Source organism: Anolis sagrei, chromosome 3 (genome assembly GCF_037176765.1).
Source record: "Anolis sagrei isolate rAnoSag1 chromosome 3, rAnoSag1.mat, whole genome shotgun sequence".
In the NCBI taxonomy this organism is placed as follows: Eukaryota; Metazoa; Chordata; class Lepidosauria; order Squamata; family Dactyloidae; genus Anolis; species Anolis sagrei.
The window spans coordinates 47,820,013-47,847,347 of record NC_090023.1 but is presented as its reverse complement, the minus strand read 5'-3'; the positions used below and the strand labels follow the sequence as shown (position 1 = coordinate 47,847,347).

At 37.8% G+C, this 27,335-nt stretch overlaps 1 protein-coding gene across 6 annotated transcripts in view; it reads right to left on the bottom strand.

The window, feature by feature from the left end:
• Nucleotides 1-27,335, bottom strand: part of NECTIN3 (nectin cell adhesion molecule 3) — an 83,953-nt gene that overhangs the window by 9,848 nt on the left and 46,770 nt on the right. For 4 of the 6 annotated variants that reach the window (XM_060770646.2, XM_060770648.2, XM_067466645.1 and 1 more), the window contains exon 6: nucleotides 23,769-26,624. In XM_060770646.2, the coding sequence (XP_060626629.2) occupies nucleotides 26,032-26,624 (593 nt within the window). In that variant the 3' untranslated portion in view covers nucleotides 23,769-26,031. Of the gene's footprint in view, nucleotides 1-4,349; nucleotides 5,607-7,077; nucleotides 7,132-15,077; nucleotides 15,163-16,310; nucleotides 16,450-23,768; nucleotides 26,625-27,335 lie in introns of those variants that run through there. The other 2 variants (XM_060770647.2, XM_060770650.2) reach the window with 2 other exon arrangements.

Below are 27,335 nucleotides of genomic sequence, written 5' to 3'. Positions count from 1 at the left end.
AAGTATACTTCAGATAATGAAGTAGATTTGTTCCTAGGCACTACTTCTTTGACAGAGAATTTGGTATCAGAAGCAGAAATAGCATGAAAAGAATGGGGATAAGTTCCTGCACCACAAACATACACACAAAATAACATGTTTCTGCAAACACTTTTATAACACTAACAATACACACATGTGAAGTCAAATAACCAGGTCAGTTGAACCAAGCACAAACACAACACATTGTGGACCTTCTAGAGATCACTTAAAGGTTTCATTCAAAAGATATCCAGGGCTTACTTTTGCAGATCCAAAGGGTGAGACAGGGGACTGCTGTTCCGGTTTCCAAGAAACACAACAGGATGAAAGAATAGGAGAAAATAAGGTTATAACAATTATAGGTAACCATTTTGCAAAAAGGGACTTTTTTTAGAGGGTTTGTTCTGAGGTATGCCTGTACATTACCACTACAATGTGATAAATAGGTACATCCTTACATTCATGGAGTTGCCAAAACTGATAGGCAAACTTGAAGACACAAATCCATACCAGGCCTGCACGATCAATGAACAAAAATGTTTCAATACTCATTACGAAATGAGGGGGGTGGGGGGTGGCGGCAAATTGTTTCTAAAGTATTCCTAAAACATCATAAAAGGTCCGTACTGTAACTGTAAAGATATAACATTGTTTTGCTACTTTTTCATTAAGTAATTGTGCCAGTGGGGATGGAAACTTCACACATCTACTGATATTTGGGGAATTTTAAAGTTTTGACAAAACCTTTTTAAAAAGCCAAAACAGTTTTCCCCTTGCATGTCTCTATATGATATCATAGAACTTCAACTTAGGGATTTTCCTCCCAGTCCAGCACAGATTTACTATCAGTCCTCTTCGAAGCTTCGATAATTTATTAGAACTCTAAACTCAAACTGCGTGGCTGGCTTTCCCCTACCTCATTGGGATTTTCTGATGCAAGCAGACTTCTTGGAAATGCCCCCCCCCCCCCCAATGCAGGCTTCTTTGACTTCACAGCATTGGTACAGTTTTGCTGCTTGTACTGAAAATGAAACCGACTTTGAGAGACCTACAAGGTTTACTGAACTTTAAGGAAAAGTCATAGGTGAGTGTTTTGATTCTTATGTTTGTTTGTTTTTGCATGGGCGACCCTCACATTTTTTTTTACATTACCTCATATGTATGAATCTTACAAAATACATACAACAAATGAGGCACAAATAAATTTTTGCAAAGCCCTAATAGACACATACCTTCATACACCTTAACATGTGTGGGCCCTGTTTAATATGTTCTGGACAATCAGCTATTCCGAATTCTTGAATTTTATACTGTTAAGAACTCAAACCAACTCTCACTGCCACTGATCAAATATTTTGGTTCTTAGTATCCATTAGCTAGTTACATTCGCCAACTGACGTGAGGATGGCTTGTTCAAAATGTGGGTGATTCTGAGCATGTTGTTGTCTCAGCATCCCCACTTTCTCAGCAGTGATATGAGGGTTATCAAAGACATTCTTTAGAAAAAGACGTCATCATTGTTTACTAAAAGGAATGAGAACAGGAGCAACTACTCTGAAACTTTGAACCTTTTCTCCACTCCAGTGATATTTTGAACTTTGGAAATTCGTAAGTTCCTCAATGAACATGACAGCCCGAAGAGAAAAAAACACTTTCTGCCTTATTTTTACCATACATAGATTGTGTATCTACCAAACAAACAATTATGACAAAGAATAGCTACAGTAATTAAAAGTTGGCTTGGGGAGGGATAGAAACATGTAATAAATGAAACTTACCTCTAAAAGAAGGAGCATTTGAAGTCACCTTGGTGCATTCAAAAAGAAAAAAAAGTGCTGGCTCTTTCCCAGGAATTATAAATAAGTAACAGCTAAAATTGAGAACTTTATTGGTAATGAATTAATAGACGTCATAAATTTGTATTGTAGGAGATTGATGCAAATATGTTGTGTACTGAGTCTTCAAATGAAAATGTGAAGTTCCATTAAGAAATGCAAATGAAACCATAGGAGTTTATGCTATCGTATTCAAGTTGGTGTTAAATTTATAATCAAAAGTTCATTATACAAAATTAGATTATAAAAATGATCCTCACATAATGTGTCTTATATACATTTCAAAATGGTTACTATACTGTTCTATACTGTTTGCCACAAGATTATATAAATTTTCAAAAAACAAAAGGGACCAAAAAGCAGTAATAGGCCATAGTTGGCTTAACCTCAGAGCACAGCATGACTTCTAACAGAAATGCCACTTTTTATTTTAAATTTTCCCTGTTGACAGCAAGGAGACCTTGCAGTAACTACCACAGCACATCCTGTTGCACCTTAGATGGTGCTATAAATCGTTTTCCACCATCCCCATCATTTTCTGTTATATTTGATAAAGGAAAAGTTGTCAGGAGCAGGACCTGAAATGAATGAGTCTTCAGAAATTCAGTAAATCCTACATGGATCTTGATTTAGGATGAGCTAGACCCCTGAAACCCAAATGGCCAGACTGCTCTCTTCTTTTGAGGCTCCATTAATTGTGAGTAAAATCCAGATTTAAGAAGCTCGTTTAGTACAGCTGAATAAAAATTTCTATTTTTCTATAGAAATTCTTTATAGAAACTGAATTTGCTATATAGTTAAAGTATTAGAAAGTGTATTATTGGTTGGTTTGTTTTTAAATCAGAACCACTCTTACATTTCCAAGTGAAAAAAGACAATAACAAGTTTGCAATGTTTCAACAGAATGCCAGATCTTCATTTCCATGTTTTTTAAAAAATCAAGTATATTTTTAATTGAGATTTTATATTCCCTTCTCCATTCTGTCATTGCTCTACATCTATCATCAGTTTTTGGGAGCTTCTCACTTAAATGTCAAAACTATGTCCACTTACATAAAAGTTATTAGTATTTAATTTGGATTTTTTAAAAACATATTTTAATACTCAATTAGGCTTTTAGGGATTCAAATAGTCCTCTACTTATAGTATTATATAGCATGACCACTGCCATGTGCAGGCATATATTCCTGAACTTACTATAGAAACAGGAAGCTGTAGATAACAGTCAACTCTATTCAAGTGAACTACTTCTACTCAGAATTGCAGAGTCAAACTGGAATTCCTAGAAAACTCCTGGGATGGTTTGCTCTTTAGGAATTTCCTAGCTCCTCTAATATGTATGCTTGGCTTGACAGCAGTACGTGTGAAAAAGATCTTGAAGTCCTCGAGGACAACAAGTGAAACATTTGCCAACAATGCCATGTGGCGGCAAAAAAGACAATGGGATTTTGGCCTGCATAAATAGGAGGATACTGTTTAGATCCAGGGTAGTCATGCTACTCTATTTTGCCTTGGTCAGACCACATCTGGAGTACTGTGTCCAATTCTGGGTACCACTGTTGATGAGAGCTGTTGACAAGCTGAAATGTGTCCGGAGGGCGACTAAAGTGATCAAGGCTCTGGAGAACAAGCCCTATGAGGAGTGGCTTAAAGAGCTAGGCATGTTTAGCCTTCAGAAGAGAAGACCGAGGCCCTTCCACACAGCTGAAAAAAATCCCATATTATCTGTTTTGAACTGAAATATACGACAGTGTGGACACAGATAACCCAGTTCAAAGCAGATATTGTGGGATTTACTGCCTTGATATTCTGGGATATAGGGCTGTGTGGAAGAGTCCTGAGAGGGGACATGATAGTCATGTATAAATATGTGAGGGGAAGTCATAGGGAGGAGGGAGCAACCTTGTTTTTTGTTGCCCTGGAGATTAGGATGCGGAACCATGGCTTCAAACTACAAGGAAGGAGATTCCACCTGAACTTCCTGATTGTGAGACCTGTTCAGCAGTGGAACTCTCTGCTCTGGGGAGTGGTGGAGGCTCCTTCTTTGGAGACTTTTAAGTAGAGGCTGGATGGGCATCTGTCAGGGGTTCTTTGAATGGTAGAAGGTTGGACTGGATGGCCCATGAGGTCTCGTCCAATTCTATGATTCTATGATTTCATGGTAACTTCCAGCAGAAACATACCATAAAATCACTTGGAAGACCTAGAGGATATATTTTGTAGGATATGAGTAGGAGAAACTGTGAATAATGGTATAGTGGGGAGGGGAGGGTTGTATTGTACTCAAAATTTTGTTCAAATACATATTTGTATTTCTGCCATAATAAGAAAAAATAATGGAATGACTTGCAGAACTAACATTTCTCGTTTTCCCGTTACTGGAAGCATAATAAGAGGACTTGCTTCTCTGTGTTTTCACAAAAAAAAAAAAAGGTGACGTTTCCCTACAAGTTGTATTCAAAAAGCAAACAAGCAAAATAATTGGTCAATGCATTTGCGAAGGCTTAATATGGGAACGCTTTATATGATTACATATAATTGGACCAAAGGATTAATAGAAAACAAATTGCATTACAAATGCAGGAAAAACTCTATACTAACCTAGCTGTATATTAAACATAATGTATAGAACTAGCTATAAAACAGAAACAACATACAATTATTGCTATGGTATTACATTTATTTCTATTTCTTTACAGCAAGCTACTTCTTCCATTTTCAACATTTTAATTGTTTCTTTTTGGCATGAAATTTTAAGCAAAATATTAAGATAATTTCATTCAAGTGAAAAAAGAAACAATAAGGACGTGAATTCTGAAAGTTCTATTCTGTTGATATGAGCAATATCATTACATTTTTGAACCAATGACAGGATAGTATTTATTGGCCAATGTCAGCAAATGGTATGTAGGACATTTATGGTACCAGCAGTGCAAGAAAGCATTTTGCAAGGAACAATAAAAGTGCCAGCATTGTTCTGGGAAGGAAGCTAGTCCTTAAGAGTATGTATGGCTGCTCCCCAAAACAGAAGTACAAGTTCCCATCTTCTCATCTCATAAAGAACAACTTCATGTAATGTCATCCTGTTGCAACTTTCCATAGACCAATAAGGAGCAGCCAAATTACTTTAATAAGGAGCTGTGGAAAGTGACATAAACTATGTAGACAAAAGGAGATCATGCAAACTCATTAAGTATATTTGTTTCAGGAAGAAAGAATTTAGAGGACCAGCAAGACAAGTCATCTAAATTCATCATTAGATACATATTTTACCTACAGAGGGATAATCTTAAAGTACATAGACTATTGTGACTAATGCACTTAAAACAGCAAATTGTAACAGTATCTATCTATCAAGAACCAATAATCTCCAAGCATTTGGGTTTTCCTACTATTTTCTCTTCCTCTTCATTCACAAATAAAGCAGAGTACTCACTGAACCTATGGCATGCATTAACTTGAAATCCATGTCGTATAAAACAGTGCTTTGACATTGATATTATTTTCCTCAATTCACAAGTGAGAATTCTTCCATTCCCAGCTGAGAATTCCTTAATTCATATGTGAGAAGTCAAATCACACATAATGTTCCCTAGGATTTATAAATACTTTTCCGTTGCCTGGATTTGGATAATCCCTGTTGCTCCAGTCTTTGCAATTTGTTTGTTTGAAAACGGGGTACATTTTCTGATGGCTGTCTTGAGGCAGGTGATTTTCATCTTCATAGCGGAATTGCCTGCAGTTTACCATCTTAAAAAATATATATACATATTTGCATGATACCAGTCACCTGTTTAGATTCTTTATACATTACTTTTATTTCTTTAAAAGTATATAAAAACTACTAAACCACAAATGTTTTTTTATTTATAATTACAGAAAAATGACCCAACTGCAATATAACATATGCTATATTCCATGAATATATTTGTCAACTTTTCATTTACACCACTAATAACTTATTTCAATACAGCAAAAATAAGAATTATATAGTAAGACAGCATTTTGGCACTTGTTATATCTCACTACCATTAAAGAAATGAAAACCTGCATTTATTATTCCACACAATTTTCCATACCAAATGAAATAGACAATTTTTGGCATAAGTTCTGGATATGACCTGTAAAGCCTTATACACACTGAATCCAACTTACAACAGACTATCTCTCCTCCACATGAGCCTGTTTACATTTTATGTCCTTTGGGGAAAGGCCTTCTCTTAGTTTGCCCACCATCACAGGGACATTTGGTGAAGACACAGGAGGGGACATTTTTGATGGACAAGGTGAAGTGCACAGTTCCACATTCTGGAATTTCCTACCATAAGAAGCTAGGTTCCCTCTCTTTCTCTTTTCTTTTCACTGGCAGGCAAATATATGTTTCTTTAAACAGGCTTTTGGATTTTAGTGGTTGCTTCAGAATGGTGTTATACTTTTATCCTCTCATTGTCACATTTTATATGTTTCTGAAATCCATATCTCCCCAGCTTTTCTCTAACCATCCTTGTACCTGAACTGTACAGGAGATCTTCACGGAGCCTGTCAGTTACCAACTTTTGTCTTGTGGATGTTTGTTACTCCATGGAGATTTCCTATTCAGTTCAGGTACCGTTTTTCCAAGACTGGTTAGAGAAAGAAGCTGGGGAGGATGCATCACTGCTGCCATCTCTAAGATGGAAGTTGATGACTTGTAGCAAAAAGTTTGGATATTGCTGGGTTTCAGATTTCCAGATAAGGGAGGTTTGACCTACATTGGTTTTTAGCTGTCCTGTGTTTTAATATATGTTATGAGCTACCCTGGGTCCCACACTCGCAAAAAGGCAGATAATATAAATAGTGGAATGCTGCTAACATGTTATTTTTAAGAATCGATCTGAAAGTTGGAGAAATTCCTTCTATTCACTTTATCCTTACATCCTTTTTGCCTGAAAACCTTTTGGGTGAAAGAGCCATCAAGGTTGTTATAAAGCTTTATTTGTAACATTTTGTTTGCCCTTTTGGACCCTGTTCTTTGTCAGGAAAGAAAGAAAAGAGAGCAGCACAAATATATACAGAAAAAGATTAAATTAAAATAATGTATTAATACAGCATGTTTAAATATATGCAACAATTCTTCAAAGCTGATCTGTTTGGCCCATTCAAATGACAACTAAGGCAGCATAAGATCCAACCTCAGAGTAGCTGTTTTCAAATTTAAACAGAATAAAATTATAATACTTACTTTGTGTGGCAGGTTTCCAGCTTCCTTGTCTCGGCACTGATTTTCTCTGTAGTTCTGCACAGATAAGTGTTGTTTTAGGAAAGGAAACACTTCAACTATTTTTAGTTGATGTTGCTTGTTGCAACATCATTTATTTCATAGGATTTTCTGAGGCAAGGAATACTCAGAGGTAGTTGCAACTGTTTCTTCAATCTGGAATATAACCTATAGCACCAGGTATTCACCGATGATCTCCAATCAAAGAACTAACAGGGGCTGCTTCTACTTAGCTTCCATAACCAGATAGTGCCTTTTAGCATATATAGGCCCAGACTGCTACATACTCCAAGATATTTAAGATCACAACCCATGCCTTGAAAAAAGAAAAAGCTACCTTGCATCAAACTGTAGAGTTCAACTTGTAATAGAGTGTCATGCTATTTAACTGACATTTTTGGATAGACCAATTCATGAAATGTATTAATAAAATAATTTCAGTTTATTCCACACATATGTGAAAACTGTCAATCTCCATATATTGTACTATTGTTATTCATATTATTTTAACTCTTTCATAGATTTGTGTCTCCTATTTTGCATCATTAAGCACATTCTGGATTTATTCTATTTCCCTTCACAAAACTATCAGATCAACCCAACTGTAATTCAAAATGTGCTGAATAAATATTACCACTTCTATGGTGCTGCATGATTACTTCTGAATGGGGTATGCCAGGGAGCTGCCTAGACTACTATTAGATCATGTCTAGAATTTTTAGCTAAGCAGTCTAATCCACAAACAAGTTATTTTCAAATGTAACATATTCCTATTATTTCCATGGGACTGCAGTGGTTTAAGGCAATGTGGACTGGTTTGCTGGGCTGCACTGAATATCTTTTTACAAGAAAAATCACTCTAGATGCAAAAGGTTTTTGTTTGCTTAGCTTTCTTAAAAATGTATTTTTATTCTAGTATTTAAGGGCTCACAAATACAATAATGGAAAACAGAGAAATTATTATTTCCTTAGGTACCATATATACATTTTATGTACTTTAAATTGTTCAACCATTTTTTTTACTCTATGCTGTCTAGGTATCTTGCAATATGGGCAACACATAATATTATAAGTAAATACGTGTGGTTTGTTCAACCTGGAAATGGCTGCCTTTAGCCTTCGTACACAGTTTTCATAAATTTCCCTAGTCAGAGTGCAATGATTATTTGAATAAAGAGTTGTGTCGACAATGAGAAATAAGCCCAAAGCTGGGTGATTTCATCTATCCATCTGAATATTGAAATGAACTCTATAGGCAGTCCCCAAGAGTTGCAAACTTCCAACTTACAAACTACTCATAGCTAAGAATGGAGGTGACACATCAGAAAGTGAGATAAATCTGCCCCTAGGAAGGGAAATTCACTCCTGTAGGAGTTATCATGGGGAAAAGGTGTCTCAACTGAAGCTTTATCACTAATCCTTGTTTCCACAACAAGCCACAAGCCATTTTTTTCTAAATCCAATTATCACAGGGACAGAAAGTGAGGTGAAATCTTCTGAACAGGGGCACAAACAGCAAAACAAACTCCACAGGGATGTTAACCCTTCCCTATGCATTCAGAGATCTACCTACCTACCTACCTACCTATCTGTGGGACTGCCTCTATCACCACTCTTCCATGTGTTATCTATGTGTTATCACGTTACACTGATACTGCCAACTTCTATAGCAAATTTTTAAAACTCAACTGCAATGCTAATAAAGACAGACACTAAGGAAATGAGTGCAGTTAGAAGAAGTCCCCCCCCCTCAATGAAGGGGGGTAAACAGCTAAGAAGGACACCCCCCCCCAAATAGGGGGTGGAAGTACCTCTACGTCATTGCCATGTTTAACAGCAGAACAAGCAGAACCAGAAGAAAGTAGTGAGAGGGAAGAACCGGGGAAACCGGGGAAAGAAATGAGCAGTAGTCAAATGTTAAGTAAAATAGCAGATTTGATCAAAAGCGAGACCCAGTCATTAAAGCAAGAAATTCTGACCAGTGCTAAAGAAATGAAAGCACAATTGGAAGCAGAAAGAAAAAGCTCAGATGAAAAGTTTCAGACAATAAAAGAAGCTTTGAAAACAGCACATGGAGAAATACAAATAAATAAAGCAGAAATTGAAAAAAATAAACAGGAACAACTTGTACTCAAATGGCAAACACAACAAAATGAAAACAGGCTCTCAGATATGGAAAGAAAGTTTGTCTATATGCAAGACAATCAAAGAAAGAATAACACAATAATTAAAAATTATCCGGAAGGGAATAAAAAAGAAGATCTGAAAGCCGAAATCTTGAAGTGGTTGCAAAAGATTACGCCGGCATTGAACTGGTCAGAATTGGATATAGAGAGAGTCCATCGCCTTCCGGCTGGAAGAAATAAAATAACACCCAGGAATATAATAATTCAATTTCATAATTTTGCAAAGAAGGAAGACCTGATGAAAATACTAAAGAAGAATCCTGATTACCTAAAGATGGGTGATTTAAAATTGGAGATATTTAACGACTATTGTCCAGAAACCAAGAATTGGAGATATTCAATGAAGCCTATCACAATCCAGTTAATGAAGGCTGGAATTTTGTATATGTGGGGATACCCTATCTTTCTCAAATTCCAATGGAAAGGCAAGAGATACAGAATAGACTCATTGGAACAAGGTTATCAACTACTGGAGGAGCTTGGAATAGTAAGAAGACAAGAAAGAAATCGGAAGGAAGAGGAGAAGGAGATGGAGGAGAAAAAAAGATGGAGGAGAACTGGAGGAATTAATTGGTGCCGTTGGAGGAATCGAGATTTAAGAAGAAATTAAACACTGCAATCAAGTTTTTTTATTTGATTTAAAATGAGCACTCGGGGGGAGGGAGACTCTGGGCCACGGGATGACTTCACCCCCCCTCCCCAATTGGGAAGGCCGGGAGCCATGATTGGGACAAGAAGTCCCAAAGAATGGAAGGGGAGGAAGGTGGGAATGAGGAGGGGGGGAGTAAGAGGTAGGGGGGTAGGGTGGGGAAGGGTAGGGGAGGGTGAGGGGCAAGGGTTCACGTTGTTTCAAGCCACAAAAAAGTTTTTTTAAGGGGGATGGAAATGATGTCCCATAAATTAAGAATTTCAACACTTAACACGAGAGGTTTGGGGATGGTAATTAAAAGAAGGCGGATTGAAGCCTTACTGAAGAAGGACGCGGCGGACGTTATCTTCCTACAGGAAACGCATCAGAATAAACCGGGCTCTAATGAATTAAAGTCGAGTTGGATAAAGAACTATGAAAAATCTTTTGGGTCATCAAAATCAAAAGGGGTAGCTATAATAATCACACAAAAAATGTAATTTTGTTATAAATAAGGTATTGAAAGATGAGGAGGGAAGATATATAATAATATATGGTGAAATAGGGGAAGATAAATATGTACTAGTAAATGTATATGCACCAAATGTAAAAGCAAGAATTTTATGAAAAAGTGTTAGAGCAAATAGAGAATTATCATCAACAAAATGTAATATTCAGAGAAGATTGTAATTGTTATATGGACCCAAAGAAGGATAAAACTATGTTAGCAACAAAAACTAGAAATACTGAATCAACGGATTTAAGTAGAGTAATGAATAAATGGCAACTAAAGGATGTGTGGAGATTGGTAAAAGGGAATGAAAATAGATAAACATATTATGCATAAGGTGTATACAAGAATAGATTATATTTTTGTCTCCAAAAATATGCCAAGTAAAGTGTTAAATGCTGACATTGGAACAATTAAGATTTCAGATCATGCTCTGGTATCAATTGAGATTGTGTTGAAATGTGATTATGACAAAATGAAGAGGTGGAGGTTAAATACAAAAATATTGAATCATAAAGAGATAGTAGATAGAGTGCAAGCAGAATGGCAAGAAACATGGGGCTTTAATGAAAAAGGGGTAACAAAAGGAGTTCTATGGGATACTATGAAAGCAGTGACTAGAGGGTTATGTATAAAAGAAACAATTAATTTTTTAAAAAGGCAAGAAGAAAGGAAAAGGAACTTAGAAAAAGAAATAGAAGAGATTGAAAAAGCATACGTAATAAAGAGACACACACGAATCTATGCAAGGTTGTGAGCAAAAAAAGAGGAACTAGATAAAATAGAAATAGATGAAGTATAAGAAAATTTAATTTATTTAAGGAGGGAATATTTTGAGTTTAGCGATAGGAATTCAAAGATATAAGCCAAATCCACACAAAAAAAGAAAATGGAAGGAATGATAAATATGATAAAAGATAAAAGATAAAACAGGTAAATTATGTAGAACTATGAAAGAAAAACTGAAGGTATTTGAGGAATTTTATAAAGAATTATACCTAACTAAAGTTAGTTCCATAGAAGCAATTAGGAAATATGTGGAGGAAAATTGGGAGAGTAAGTTGGAGGAGAAAGATAAAGAGTTTCTGGAAGAACCTATTAAAAAGATAGAAATAGAGGAAGTCATTAAGAATTTAAAAGTTGGGAAAGATCCGGGTTTGGATGGCTTAGGGACAGAATATTATAAAAGCTTTAGAGAAGTCTTAATTCCAAAATTAATAGAATTGTATAATGGAATAATGAAGGGAGATAAAATACCAGAATCGTGGAGGAGATCATTAATAATATTAATACCCAAACCTGACAAAGATTTAACAGACCTGGGGTTATATAGGCCTATATCGCTGGTCAATCAGGACGCAAAGATTTTATCTGCGATAATAGCGAATAGAATGAATAAATGCATGTATAAGTATATAAAAATGATCAATCTGGGTTTGTAAAAGGAAGACAAATGTCAAACTTGATAGGGAGAGTAATAAATAAAATTTACTTGGCTAAAGAAGGGAAGGAAAAAGTAGGGATATTATCATTAGATATCTTCAAAGCGTTTGATTGTGTGGAATGGGAGACATTAAGGGAAATTTTGGATAAATTCGGAATGGGAAACAGAATAAAAAGAATTTTAGAACAATATTACTCAAGGAACTCAACAGTGGTAACTATAAACGATGGAGTGACAAATGAAATAAAAGTGACTAGAGGAACGAGACAAGGTTGTCCTTTGTCGCCGATATTATTTGCTATGGTGATAGAACTGTTTGCTAATGTTATAAGGAATGATAAAAATCTAGAAGGGCTAGGAAAAAAAGGAGAAACAGAAGGTGAGTTTATTTGCAGACAATACATTGTTATTTATAAGAAACATAGTATCAAAAATGGATAAAATAAAATAACATCTGGAGACATTTGGAAAAACAACAGGCTTGCAAGTTAATTGGAATAAGTCAGAAATGATGCTACTCAATTACAAAAAGGAAGAAGAAAAAGAGTTTATAGAACAGAGTAAAATGGGAATAAGAATTAAGAATAAATTAAAATACTTGGGAGTAACAATAACAAAGGATTTGAAAGAAATGGAAGAGGTAAATGTGGTAACATTAAGGAAAGAGGTTCAGAAAAAATTAACAGAGTATGAAGATATACGTCTATCCTGGTTTGGAAGAATAGCATTAGTAAAAATGAAAATACTCCCAAAGATAATTTTTATATTTAGGATGCTACCACTTCAAATTACAGAAGAGTTAACTAGATGGTAACAAATGATTAATAAGTTTTGCAATGGTAGTAAAAGAAATAGATTAAATAAACAGTTATGGTATAGATCTCAAAAAGAGGGGGGACTAGCGCTGCCAAATATAAAAAAATATTATGAAGCAAGTAGATTAAGCCAGGTCATAGAAGGAATGGTTAAAAAAGAGGGAATAGAGTGGCTTAGTAAGGATTCAGAAAAAGTGGAAGAAGAAACTTGGAATATATTTTTTAAACAGCTTACGAGGAAAGAAATTAGGGAAATTAGAAACCCAATGTTGAGCAATATATTAGAAGTATGGAACAAATACAGGAGGAAGTTAACAATGGAGGGGTCAATCATTACCCCAGTAGTGATGGAAAAGAAGTTTCCAATTTTTTTAAAAAAGTAATGGATAAAAAGGTAAGGGAAATTTTTTTTAGATAGGATAGGGGATTGGATAAAGGTGGGAATGAAGAAGGAAATGATGATGGAAGAGTTTAAAGAAATAAAATTGACATGGTTTCATTGCATGCAATTAGAACAGTGGCTTAAAAATTGGGGAAAAAATAATAGAAAAGGAAGCCAACTTAACCAATTTGAACAAATAATACAAAAGGGAAGGGATGTAGAAGAGCATGAAAACCTGAGAGGAACAATCAGTAAAATTTATAAGATACTAATTGAAATGAAGGAGGGAAAAACAAAAAATAACATCCTCAAGGAGGTCTGGGAAGAAGACTTGGGGATTAAAATAAGTGAAAAAGAGTGGCAACAATTATGGGGACAAAGACATTTAAAAAAACTTATCAATAAGGGTTAAAGAAAATTATTACAAGTTAGTATGAAAGTGGTATTTGACACCAGTAAGAATAGCATATATGAATAAAGATAAATCAAAAAATTGTTGGAAAGGGTGTAATGAACCAGGAACATATATACATATGTGGTGGCAATGTAAATATGTAAATAATTTTTGGGAGAAAGTATTTAGAGAAATAGAAGATATAATGAATATGAAAATTGATAAAAGTCCTAGTATAGCCTTACTATCAATATATAATAATAAGCAATTGAAAAAGGAGGATAAAGAAGCGATAACAAATTTATTAACAATAGCAAGACTGCTCATAGCAAGGAATTGGAAAAAAGAAATGAATATACAAATAGAGGAGTGGTATAAGGAAGCATGGAAATTAGTAATAAATGATAAGTTGACATGTATATTAAGGGTTAAAAAAGGTACTTGGAAACAAAGCGACTTTGATGCTGTATGGGGAAAATTTGTTGTACATGGTTTAAAAAATAAGGAAGGGAAGTTACCGTCACAAGAAGAAAGGAGATTTTGGACAGATGATATGTAAAAATTGGGGATGAGACGGGGGGAGGGGAGCACAGTGGTGGGGGAATAAATGGGGGAAAAATGTTTAAGCAAAATAAGAAAATAAAATGTTAAAGAATGGTTGAACAATATGTAACAGCAATAACAAATGTATAACAAATGTAGTAATGGTGATAAATTAATAAAAATTATTTCAAAAAAATATAAAAATAAAACTCAACTGCAATGCTAATAAAGACAGACATTGGAATCTGAGAAATCACCTGTTTGGATAGCAGGCAGAAAAACAATCTAGAATTTCAGCAGTTGCTCTCCTTCTAAAAGGAACAGCTTGAACTTCACTGCTCGCTTTCCAGCCTGTTGCAGCAAGTGAGAAGCAGGGGGCAACCCATCTTCTACTACAGACAAAGTTTAATTACATCTATAGATAACATGTATGATAGCTCTTGTATCATTATCTATGACAGCAAGTACAACATCACCTTGAGAGCTCCAAAATTTCTACCCTGTTACAAACAAAGACTAATTCTTTGATTGGCTATATGCTCTCCCTCCTGGTCAGTCATATGACTGACTGAATGACTGGACTGATTAGTTAATTGCTCAATATGACCCAATTATGATGAAGTATGAAGACAACATGCAATTGTATTACATGATATTATATAGGCATGTATCCTTTCATTGGCATCAATATAATAACAACAACAACAACAACAACAAACTTTATTTATACCACGCTACCATCTCCCCAAGGGACTCGGTGAGGCTTACATGAAGCCGAGCCCAAAGTACATCAACAGTAAAAGCAATAAGAAAACAATCAATACAATAGTTAAAATAAATCCCATAAACAAAAGTAAACAATAAACAGTAACAATAACAACAAGCATTTAAAACCTGTGGCTGGGCCAAATGCAATAATTTAAAAATTAAAAAATAATGCTGGACATGGACAAGGTAGGATATAACTGGGATAGAGTTTTCAGGTAGAGATGGGGCACGCAGACAATCCTAAATCGGTGATAAAGTGCATTTAGGGACATATTGCTGAGGGTATTACTTACTGGCAGAATTATTTCTTTCTGTGACAGGGAACGAGCTCTTTCCTCATACGAAGATGGTGGCTTCTGTGTTGGTGGAAGATCAATCCTGCATTGGAAGAACATACACTATATAGGATACACCTCATTAACAAAACTACTAAGTAAAGTTTTGACTGCTAAGAGCTATGGACATGTAAATGTTAACACTTTCTCTAGCATATAACAAACCAAGCAATTTTATAGTCAAGGCATTACAAAAGTATCCCACACTTGTGACAAGTCTCTGTTCAAACAACATAGCCTGTACAAGTGTGAAATGTTAAAAAGGAGCCTGTGAAAAGCCATGAGTGTCAAACAAGCAGAATTTTCATTTTCTTCCATCCTTCACATTAGAAATGAAGCTACCAGTTTATTTCCCCCCCACCCAAATGTAGGAAGTCAGGATATAAAATTAACTTCATTAAATAATTACTCCAGTTTATTTAGGCATCTTGTAAGAACTCTACATATAGCAAGAACTTTATGTAGCAGGGACAAGTTTTTTTTCTCTTTGTGTCAGGAGCGACTTGAGAAACTGCAAGTCACTTCTGGTGTGAGAGAACTGGCCATCTGCAAGGATGTTGCCCAGGGGATACCCGGATGTTTGATGTTTTACCATCCTTGTGGGAGGCTTCTCTCATGTCCCCACATGGGGAGCTAGAGCTGACATAGGGAGCTCAATCTGCTCTCCCTGGATTCGAACTGCTGACCTGTCAGTCACCAGTCCTACTGGCACAAGGGTTTAACCCATTGCACCACTGGGGGTTCCTGGGACAAGTGCTGTTGTCACTAGGTTGAAGATGCTTTCTTTTTTCCTTGCGATTTCCTTTTTTTAAAAAAGAGGAATGAGCCAACAGCTATGAACATGGAAAGAGGGTTTTCTGTATGTGGTTGAAAAAACTGTTGTAACTGTTAATTGCATACAGTTGCCTGGAATGTTTTTACTAAGTCTTTCATTAGGTCCTTTGTAAATTGGAGCTCTATGTGCAGTAGTTTGTATGCACAGAGGAACACAATCAATTCATTTAAGTATACAAAAGACAGGGAAATTTGAACATTATTCCTTCACTCTGCCGCTTAATTGTACATCTAGATTGAACATCCATAGTACTGTTTTTAGCAGGCATAATGTATTTCAAAACCAATTTTTAAAATAGAAACACACCTATACCAGCGTAGTCCTTCTAACAGTTTAAAGATTAAGAAGAAACTTACATTTTGTCCAGGTAAGAGGACCTTTTCTTTCTAGGAGTGAGTAGTACTGTCACAAAGATGGTAATGATAAACAGAGCAAGTACTGCTCCTATTACAGCCCCAGCTACAGCTACTGGTGATGACTGTTTAAATGGAACATCTGAAACGTAATTCAGCATGCATTATGATTTCAAACAACACTGTCAATATTTTTTTAATTTTGGAAACAAAAATAAAGCTGGCTGATTTTCAGTATGTAAACATTTTGTGAAATCTACCTTAATTTCTTATTTTTAGTACACACAACTCAAAATATTATTTAATACGAAAATTATTTTGTGACAACAATCTAAATATACTGATGTAAACTTAATTCACAATGCACTGATGATTTGAGACTATTGCCTACAATGATTTCTGGAGGAGCAGCTTCAGCACAGCAAAAAGTTTGCATTTTAATCTGTAAGTAGAACTGTTTTCCCCCCTTTAAGAACCTGCATAGACAAGACATATAAAATAAATGCTAAATATACTTAAATACATTTTCAAAAGAGTCATATCAATAGTTAAACAATGCAAAATAAATGATTTCTCAGATTTTACTTACAAACACAATCTCAATATTGCCAAAACTCTGAGCTCACTGAACCTAGTTTGTCCCATGCAAGTTATATTTTTTGTTTGAAGTAATACATACTTTTATTTTCCATAAAATGTATCAGCCTACATTTCAATAATTTTTAAAATAATTTTATTTTTTTTAAAGACAAGGAAAACTTTTAAAAAAATGCAGCAACCACAAGATGATCGGGCATAATTCTCTGTGGTTTATTTTGATGAAATAGATAAATGAATGCAACTAGTTACCTGTATGGGCAAATCAGGGCCCAAATATATTAAGATTACTATATATAGCCATGTATAAGTCAACTTACTTGTCCGAACATATCTCCCTCTACATCCCGCCTTGCAGTTTAAGATCGTCCGGGGAGGCCCTGCTCTCACTCCCGCCAGCTTCACAAATGCGTCTGGTGGGGATAAGGGACAAGGCCTTCTCAGCCATGGACCCCTGCCTGTGAAACTCGCTTCCTAGTGAGATTAGATCAGCTTCATCCCTTCTGTCTTTCAGGAAGAAATTTAAATCATGGTTCTGGCTCCAGGGTTTTGGACAGCATGCATAACAGCACTTTAGGTGTAGAATAGGACTGGAATGGTTATATGGTTGACAATAATGCTTTTAATTGTTTTAATTTAATTGTACTATCTATTGTTTTAAATTGGTGTTATATTGTTGAATTTGTCTATATGTTGCGGCATCGAATTGTTGCCGACTGTAAGCCATCCTGAGTCCCACCTCCCAGGGGTTGAGGAGGACGGGGTAGAAATGCTGGAAATAAATATAACTCTAGGGAAGGTTTGGGACCTAAATTATGGATTTTGATATGTCCGATAGGTAAGTTGGGGGTCATTCCACAGAGAGGGGAAGCACCAGCACTACTTCAGGGGACCATTTGCCCCTGACCACTGCTATTTTTACTCCCAGGCACCCAAAAAGGCAGGAAGCAGTACCACAATATGGAGAGGGTGGAGAAGGTTGGCTATTCTTATATGTTTGTTCTGGCTGGTCTAAATTCTTACCATTCATCATTCTACTTGAAGAAAGGGATAGTTTATTTATTTATTTATTTATTTATTTGCTTTATTTCTATACCGCATATTTCAGCCCAGACAGGCGACTCTATGCGGTATAGTTCATTATCTGATAAAAGTTAGATGTAGTACTTACATTGATGTGTGGATAAATTGACCTGGGATTTTGGGAACAATTTTTAAACTAAAATTCTAGACTCATACACAAGTATATGAATTATTTAGACACTGCTTTCAGAATTGTCTGAACATTGTATTTAGTAGTTCTTGTTTATCTCTCCCTGCCATAGACTAACATACATAATACTTCTGATTCACTGAAATGATTTCCAAGTAAACTGTACCAAATAAAAAATGTAGACATCTTTAGGAGTGATAAGTGATGATATTTCTCCCTTTAAAAAGTAAGGATTTAGACTGTAGGTAGGACAAAATGTTCCAGCTTTTTGAGAACTCCAGACAGAGCTTCATCCAATCTAAAAACCTAATCACAAATAAAGGCCACACAATGTAAGTCACTTGTTCTGTGAGTTCCATATTTTCCTTAATGAAACAGTTACTGAAGGATGAAATCTGAAGCGGAAGACTGAGGTGGGGAGCTGTCTAACCCATTATCACCTGGCAGCTTCAAAACTAAAAGCCCCAAATGATTTTAGTCCCAAAATCTATGAACAAAAATTGGAGGGAGACAGGACTACACATGACTACCATAATATGTAACTTGCTCCTAGGCTTTACTGAAACCAATGATTCCAAAGCTTACCAAAGGCCTTCTGCTTCCCAGAGAATTTAAATCATGACCATTGTCGACTAAAAATGCTCCAAAGTTAGTTCACAAGGATGCTTACATTTCATTAATAACCCAATCCCTGTGTTTTCTGCTATATTTAGTGTATATGCTCACATACAAGTCGACCTCATGATAGGGTTTGAGGGCCAAAATTATGGATAACAATATGATCTATGGATAAGTCGAGGGTATTTCGTGCAGAGGCGGAATTACCAATGCTGGTTCCGAAGGCCAGCCACCCCTGGTCATCATGACCCCTGGCCATCATTTCCTCACTCAGACATTCAAAGAAAGAAAGAAAGAAAGAAAGAAAAACAGAAGTGGTGCCACAGCGGAGAAGTCAATGCTTCATTTTGACTACCCAGGGATGGACTAAGCTCTTACATTTTTTAGATTTCTTACATGAGTATATTGAGCAGGTAAGTAGAATTTCATGTGACTCTTTAAAGATAAACCACCTGATTTTATTACTCTCCATGTTAACACTAAAAAGAATGCTATGCTGCATACTATAGCAGATCTTTGCTAAAGTTATACAGGAATATTACATTCTTGCTTCTATGCAGTTTTATAAAACTGTTAAGATACTCTCGCATCCTACTTATAACCATGGTAATCTAAAACATGACAAATTAAGAATTCATTTCAACATAGCGCTTAGTGGCGCCTGTTCCGTAGCCAACTGTTTGCACTTTACCAACTGTGGCACTTTACCCCTCCCAACTCCTCCTGCCGCACTTTAGTAGTATAGAGGGCCAAATATTTTCTGTTGAGGCTGTTGCACTTTAATATCTTGTTGCACTTTAAAAACCTTGCACCTAAGAATTACTCGGTAGCCGCGGAATTTACCTTGCACTTTGCACTTTAAGGCTCTAGTATTCAAGGACCATCCTATTTCGCGGCTAACGCTTGCCTCTGGTACCCTTCATCTACCGAAGTGTCCATTTCCATCCATGTGGTCCCCCACCCTCCTATGCTTACTGTCTCTGTCACTATTATCTGGTGGAAGGGGCAGGGGAGGTAGTGGGCTGGAACCTATGGGAAACAATGAGGGGAGGAGGGGGGATGAAGAAGGCCAGCACAATTGGCAAGATAAAACGCCAACATCCCAAACAGCTGGTGAAAGTGTGATTAAGACCCTAGCCAGAAATAGCGGCATGGAGGAGGGGAGGTGTTCCACTAGCCGAGGGGCCCCCATAGAGGTCGTGGTGGGAAGGAGGAGATGCGGGAAAAGGAGACCTCAAATTCGGCCAAATTCGGACCACTTATCTATAATCAAAATTCCAAATCGGTCTCCTAAGGTAAATTGGTGTAACCAGGTGAGCGGACCCTCCGGTCTGAAGGTGGTGCTGTTGAACGCCAGATCTGTCAACGGAAAAACGACCTGGATCCAGGACTTAATCCTGGACGAACGGGCAGATCTGGCGTGCATCACGGAGACCTGGCTGGATGAAGCTGGAGGAGTAAATCTGACCCAGCTTTGTCCTCCGGGTTTCTCCGTGCAGCACCAACCTAGATCCGGAGGGCGGGGAGGTGGGGTCGCAGTGGTCTATAGGGACTCCATCCATCTGACCAGGTGCCCCATCCCGCAGACCGCAAATTTCGAAAGCGTCTACCTGAGGGTGGGCGACCGGGACAGTATAGGGATTCTAGTAGTGTACCGTCCACCTCGCTGCACTACAGTCTCCCTACCTGAGCTAGCGGGGGTGGTCTCGAGCCTGGCATTGAAGTCTCAACGACTTCTTGTGCTGGGAGACTTCAACGTCCATGCCGAGACGACCCTCACAGGTGCGGCTCAGGACTTCATGTCTGCCATGGCAACCATGGGGCTGTCCCAACAAATATCTGGCCCCACCCACTGTGCTGGACACACATTGGATTTGGTTTTCTGTCAGGGATGGGAACAGGGTGGCGGTGTGGAGGAGTTGTCCATCTCTCCGTTGCCATGGACCGACCACTTCCTGATCAGATTTAGGCTCACTGCGCCCCCTAACCTCTGCAAAGGTGGAGGACCCATTAAGATGGTCCGCCCCAGGAGACTGATGGATCCGAATGGCTTCCTGACGGCTCTTGGGGATTTTCCCGCCACCTCGGTAGGTGACCATGTCGAAGCCTTGGTGGCTCTCTGGAATGGGGAGATGACCAGGGATATTGACATGATTGCTCCGGAACGTCCCCTCTCAAGTAGCCGAGCTAAACCAGCCCCTTGGTTTACTGAGGAGCTGGCAGCTATGAAGCGAAGGAAGAGGGAACTAGAGAGCGTGTGGCGTTCGGAACCGAGCGAGTCAAACCGAGCACGGTTTGTGTCCTTTCTTAGGGCATATGCCGCGGCAATAAAGACCGCAAAGAAAACTTTCTTTGCGGCCACTATTGCGTCTGCAAAGAACCGTCCGGCGGAGCTGTTTCGGATTGTCAGAGGTCTTTTAACTCCCGCCTCTGCAGGTGGGAGCCCTGACAATTCGGTCGCGCGCTGTGAAGCATTTGCTCGGTTCTTCGCAGACAAAGTCGCCTTGATCCGTTCTGGGCTGGACGCCGCGTTAGATGCAGACTCTGTGGATGTAACGAGAGCACCTGCTTGTCCTATTTTGTTGGATTCTTTTCAGTTTGTGAAACCCGAGGATGTGGACAAGATACTTGGAGGAATGAGGCCCACCACGTCCATCCTAGACCCCTGCCCATCCTGGCTTCTGAGAGAGGCCAGAGGGGGATTGGCCGAGTGGGTAACAGTGGTGGTGAATGCCTCCCTTCGGGAAGGCAAGATTCCAGCGAGCCTAAAACAGGCTATTATAAAGCCGCTGTTGAAGAAGCCATCACTGGACCCCACTAAATTGGACAACTTTCGGCCTGTTTCCAATCTCCCCTTTTTGGGCAAAGTCATGGAAAGCGTGGTGGCCTCACAACTCCAGGTATTCTTGAGAGACACGGATTATCTGGATCCGGCACAGTCTGGTTTCAGACCGGGGCATGGTACCGAGACGGTCTTGGTCGCCTTAGTGGATGATCTGCGCCGGGAGCTAGACAGGGGGAGTGTGTCCCTGTTGGTGCTCCTGGACCTCTCAGCGGCCTTCGATACCGTCGACCACGGTATCCTTCTGGGGCGCCTTGCGGAAATGGGTCTTGGAGGCATTGCTTTGCGGTGGCTCCGGTCATTTCTGGAGGGTCGCACCCAGAAGGTGTCATTGGGGGACTCCTGTTCCGCACCACAACCTTTGACTTGTGGGGTGCCACAGGGTTCCATACTGTCCCCCATGCTGTTTAATATCTACATGAAGCCGCTGGGTGAGATCATCCGGAGTTTCGGGGTGCGGTGTCATCTGTACGCAGATGATGTCCAACTCTGTCACTCCTTCCCACCTGCTACTAAGGAGGCTGTCGAGGTCCTGAACCGGTGCCTGGCCGCTGTAACGGTCTGGATGAGGGCGAACAAACTGAAACTAAATCCAGACAAGACAGAGGTACTCCTGGTCAGTCGCAAGGCCGAACGGGATATAGGGTTACAGCCTGTGCTGGATGGGGTCGCACTCCCCTTGAAGGCGCAGGTTCGCAGCTTGGGTGTGACCCTGGACTCATCGTTGAGCCTGGATCCCCAGGTTTCAGCGGTGACCAGGGGAGCATTTGCACAGCTTAGGCTCGTGCGCCAGCTGCGCCCGTATCTCGGGAAGTCTGACTTGGCCACGGTGGTACACGCTCTTGTCACATCCCACCTGGATTACTGCAACGCTCTCTACGTGGGGCTGCCCTTGAAGATGGCCCGGAAGCTTCAGCTGGTCCAGCGCGCGGCAGCCATGTTACTAACTGGAGCGGGTAGCAGGGAGCACACAACGCCCTTGTTGTCCCAGCTCCACTGGCTGCCGATTTGCTACCGGACCCAATTCAAGGTGCTGGTCTTGGCCTACAAAGCCCTAAACGGTTCCGGCCCAAAATACCTTTCTGACCGCATCTTGGCCTACGAGCCCACGAGGACCTTGAGATCGTCTGGGGAGGCCCTTCTCTCGATCCCGCCTGCATCACAGGCACGGCTGGCGGGGACGAGGGAGAGGGTCTTCTCGGTGGTGGCCCCCCGGCTGTGGAACACTCTCCCGGCACACATCAGACAGGCGCCCTCCCTCATGTCCTTTCGAAAAAGCCTTAAGACCTGGCTGTTCGAGAGGGCATTTAATTAAGTGCTAAGCAACAACATTACGGTAATGAGAACTGGAATGGTATAAGGAAAATGAGACTGGCTATGATTCTACTAAGAGACGAAGCGGATTTTTATGTAGTTTGTATTTGTTGTATAGTCATATGTTGTTGATACTGGCCTCTGTAACTGTCTTTTTATGTGTACTGTACACCGCCATGAGTCGCCCGTAAGGGCTGAGAATGGCGGTCAATAAGTGCATCTAATAAATAATAAATAATAAATAAATAATAAACAACACTGTCTTATAATCTAGATGGCTGTAATGAGAGATCAGATAAATCCATGTTAGAAAATGATATATATGGCTATTATACTAGTTTCTGTATCAGTATGCCTCTTGACACTAGCTCGAGGAAAACCTAAACAATTGAGTAATATTTTCTTCATGACTAGTTTATCTTTCCAAAGGCATTTAGCTAGGGATTAAAGGAATAGAATTATAGACTAGATCTAATGTTATTCTCATGAGCTCTTGTGTCTTTGCAATTTGTGTTTATAGATGATATGTCAACTATGCAAAACATTTGATAAACTCATTTGGATACTTCAAGCAAAACTGAAGGATGTTTTGTATAGGCAAAATGGAAAAACAACTTTACTGTTTTTATACAATTTAACTAGAATTTAAATTATATACACAATGCTGTGTAAATGGTTTGTAGAAGAGTTTAATTAATGGTCTGACCTTAACAGCAGCCAGCCATATTGATCAGCAATTCATTTGTGAAAATAATTTTCACATAAAAATACCTTAATAGAAGTACTTATCTGAACATATTTCTAATATCCAGCTGTATTTAACTAGCTTTCATCTATGTTTTTCAACAATGTATGCATATCACCTGTATCCAAGAAATTAATTTAACGAAAGATTTATTTCACACAACAGCTATTCAAACTTACAATCAGTTCTCTTATTTACACCAAACATTCATTAAAAAAAACCCACTGCAACACTGAACATCTTAAACCTATTATGAGCTTCTTCATATTGAACTGTAAAATTCTTGGTAAATTTAACAAACCTTTAAAGAACACAGTTACTTCTAGATTTGCATGTCACAATAAAAGGTCTCGAGGGCTTACAGAAAGTATGCCACTACAGATTACAATGGAGATGTTTTTAAGACCACAGGCTACCTTCAAAAAATAAAATAAAAAGTAACACAATTTAGGACCTGCTATTAGCTTAAGACTGGACCACAACCTATCTGAAGCTAGCAGTTCAGCTAGTGATGGATCAGCTCCATGAAGTAGAGAAACTCACTTGAGTTCACAGGCAAGCATGGTTTGATATTTTACTTCCAAATGTACTGAAAAGAGACTTTGGTCAAGTAAAACAATATCACCAGTTGATTTATCAATGTGATAGAGATGTACAGAAATCAGTTTCATGTATTTATAATACCAAACTGCAGTAACGTTTTGAAGACATAGCAACCAAATCACAGTGTACTGTCAAAACTGCACCGTAATACAGATACTGTACTAACTGAAAAGCTCTAAAATACTGTTGTTCTTTTTGTTATGTTTATATTACTCCAAAGATACTATTGGGAACTAACTGACATACAGCATTTCTTTAGTAAGTACTCATGCTGCCATGTTAATCTGTTATATGCTTTTTAAACAAATCTCCAGCTTCTTGAAGCACACACACAATCTTTCTTTTTTATTTTGAACATATTTTTATCAAAGAAAGTCTCCACTGATTTCAATGGGACTTGTTTCTAAGCAAGTATGCTTAAAACTATTGTAGAAGTCTTACTAGTTGTACATTATTTTCTGCACAACCAGCCACCTTTATGTTCTAAAAATGTATGTGTAACATACTTTTAAAACAGCATAACTGACCATCTCTTATGTAGAAGAAAACAAAATGCCTTTCTTAATATATTTGTTTCTTCCACCAGTTCTAGTTGTCTTTCATTTCCTGTACCACTATGGATTTTTTTCAAGCAGCATAAATTTCTTTAAATGCCTCATTAAGAGTTCACCATTAGGTGGTATCTTTTCTGTTTAAGCAGAAATCTGTGTGTGTTTTGACACTTTTTTGTTTCAAAATAGTTATGTTCCAGAATGACATATATTTATGAAACACAGGTTTGCATAATAAATAAGGTGAACTTGTCCCTGTTCTTTAGTCAATATTTCTTCTACAGAACACATATCTTTTGTAATACCAAACACTATGAAAAATCAAAAGGTTTACCTCTTAAAAGGCATCTTCAATCAATTATAGAAACTGCATCTGAGTTTCAACTTAGCACATCCCTAGCTTTGTGCTTAAATGAACATTCTGTAGAGTGCTTAGGGGACACTTATTTCCTGAACATTACTTTTTCCTTTTAAGTAAGGTAAACAATTTGTAACAAAGCAACGGTTAGAAAAAAATGTGTAAGGAACTGTTCTGGAAATATAACTAAAGTGTTTGGAATCTTAACATTCCAGTGCTTGGAAATAAAATATAGCAATTCTGTTACATTGCAAAATGTGTTCATTGAAAGTTCATTGTGGCAGGTTCAGTGCAACAATTCATCTGTAAAAGGTACGACCCACTACAGTATCTAATTATGGCAAGGCTCAAAAATGTAGAGGTATTAAATTCTGTGCAGAAAACCTAAAAATAAAGCTTCAAAAAACTGTGCCTTCAGAATATTTTATATCATAAAAATTACTTTGTAAACAAAAACGTGCCTTAGATCAGCTGTTTTTGAATCAGTTTCTTGTTACCTCTGAATAGAATTACGGATTCAAAAAGTTCTGTCAAGATCACTTCTGATAATATTGTCACAAGGAAAGACATTTGCTTAATTTCATTTTTATAACAATTCAGTATTTTTCCACTTAGCACTTAACTCTTATCTAGTGCTACTGGCCAAATAAAGAACTATATTAAAATTTGTTTCTTGTGAAAGACAGTAGTACAGCATTGACAAATCATAAAGCAGCTCCAGTACATTTAAATGAGGTTTTTACATTTCTTTTTGTCAAGTTAGAATATAAAAAGCTTGAAAATCAACTTCAAAAAGCTTGTTCCTCAAGAAAAAGTATAAACAATCTGCAAGTGATCAGCTAATGAAGGACCTTTATGTATAGTCAAAATCTGGAAGTGGCCACTACACATACCACTCCTTTCGAGATATTACAGAGCCATCTACATGTGAAACTAAGTCATCTTCATTTTCATCATAGCATTCGTCACCCAAGTATTTCATTCCAAGTGTTCCACTGTCATAGTAATCCATTGATCTTTCATGCCTGTCCTGGGACCTGTTAATAGTGTCTACTTTATTCCAGTCTGTTTTTTCAGATTCTCCCAAGTAGTCTTTAGTTATGAGACTGTTCACTGGATGTTTTATTTCCTTTTTCACACTGTCAGGGTAAGAATCCACATCCTCTACCTGGAGAGTGTCTACTTGGGATTCCTTTTGCATATCAGATGGTGGAATGTAGTTCTTAGCGAAGTAGTCACCACGGAACGTCCTCCTTCTTTTATACCAGATAATTCCAATCAGAACGCATACAAGTATCAGGAAAAGAGCCCCGCCCACTGCACTACCGATGACGGTGCCCCAATTGTCTTCCTGCATTTCTGGCCAGGATGATGTTGGAAAAAGCCTTACTTTTGGCTGAGTTGCTAAACCTGTGATGCCATCAGTTGAAGGAAGCCATGGAATCGTGGGTGGTGAGGTGGTAGTAGTAGGAGGATCTAATGAAAAAGAGCAAAGAGATACACAAGACACAGAAAAGGCAGAGAATGTCAATGCAAACTAAATAAGTTAAGAGCTGATAAGAAAGCACAGTTGATGAGTAAGTAAGTGTAGGTCAACATAGTTTTTCATTCTTCATTTAATTCTAAGGTTGTCTACTACTTTTGATGGAAAGAACACAATAGCAACATACAGCTTCTGGACAGTGTATTTAAGTACAAAAATAGCTTCTTCTAAGATTACAATTATTTCCATGTTGTTTTAAAGCAAACATGTATTAATTCCATCAGCTGAGAAATGCAACCATTCCTTCTTTTTCAAGTCAATGTAAAAAAACTAAAAGAGTAACAGGAAAAATGTGTACTATGTAACTTCTGTGCACTGCTAAAGAATGAAAAACTAGAGGTTGCATGCTGAAGTTAGCCAGATGTGATTTTGCCATTTATCCTCAATTAAGTGGTAGCATGGTCAAATTTATTAGTTAAAAGTTTAAAAATTAAAGCATTGGGAGTTTGTTGGGTTTTTTTTACTATTTGAAAAACACTCCAAACACAGATCTACTTATTTTTTAGAAAGATTGGGTAAAAAATATACATGAGACATTAGTTTCTCATTTCAAAACCTGTTTATTTCCGGACATAATTTAAAAAACAACTAGTTAAAATCCCAATAATCAATGCTATATTATAATTTTATTCTACAAAGGACAA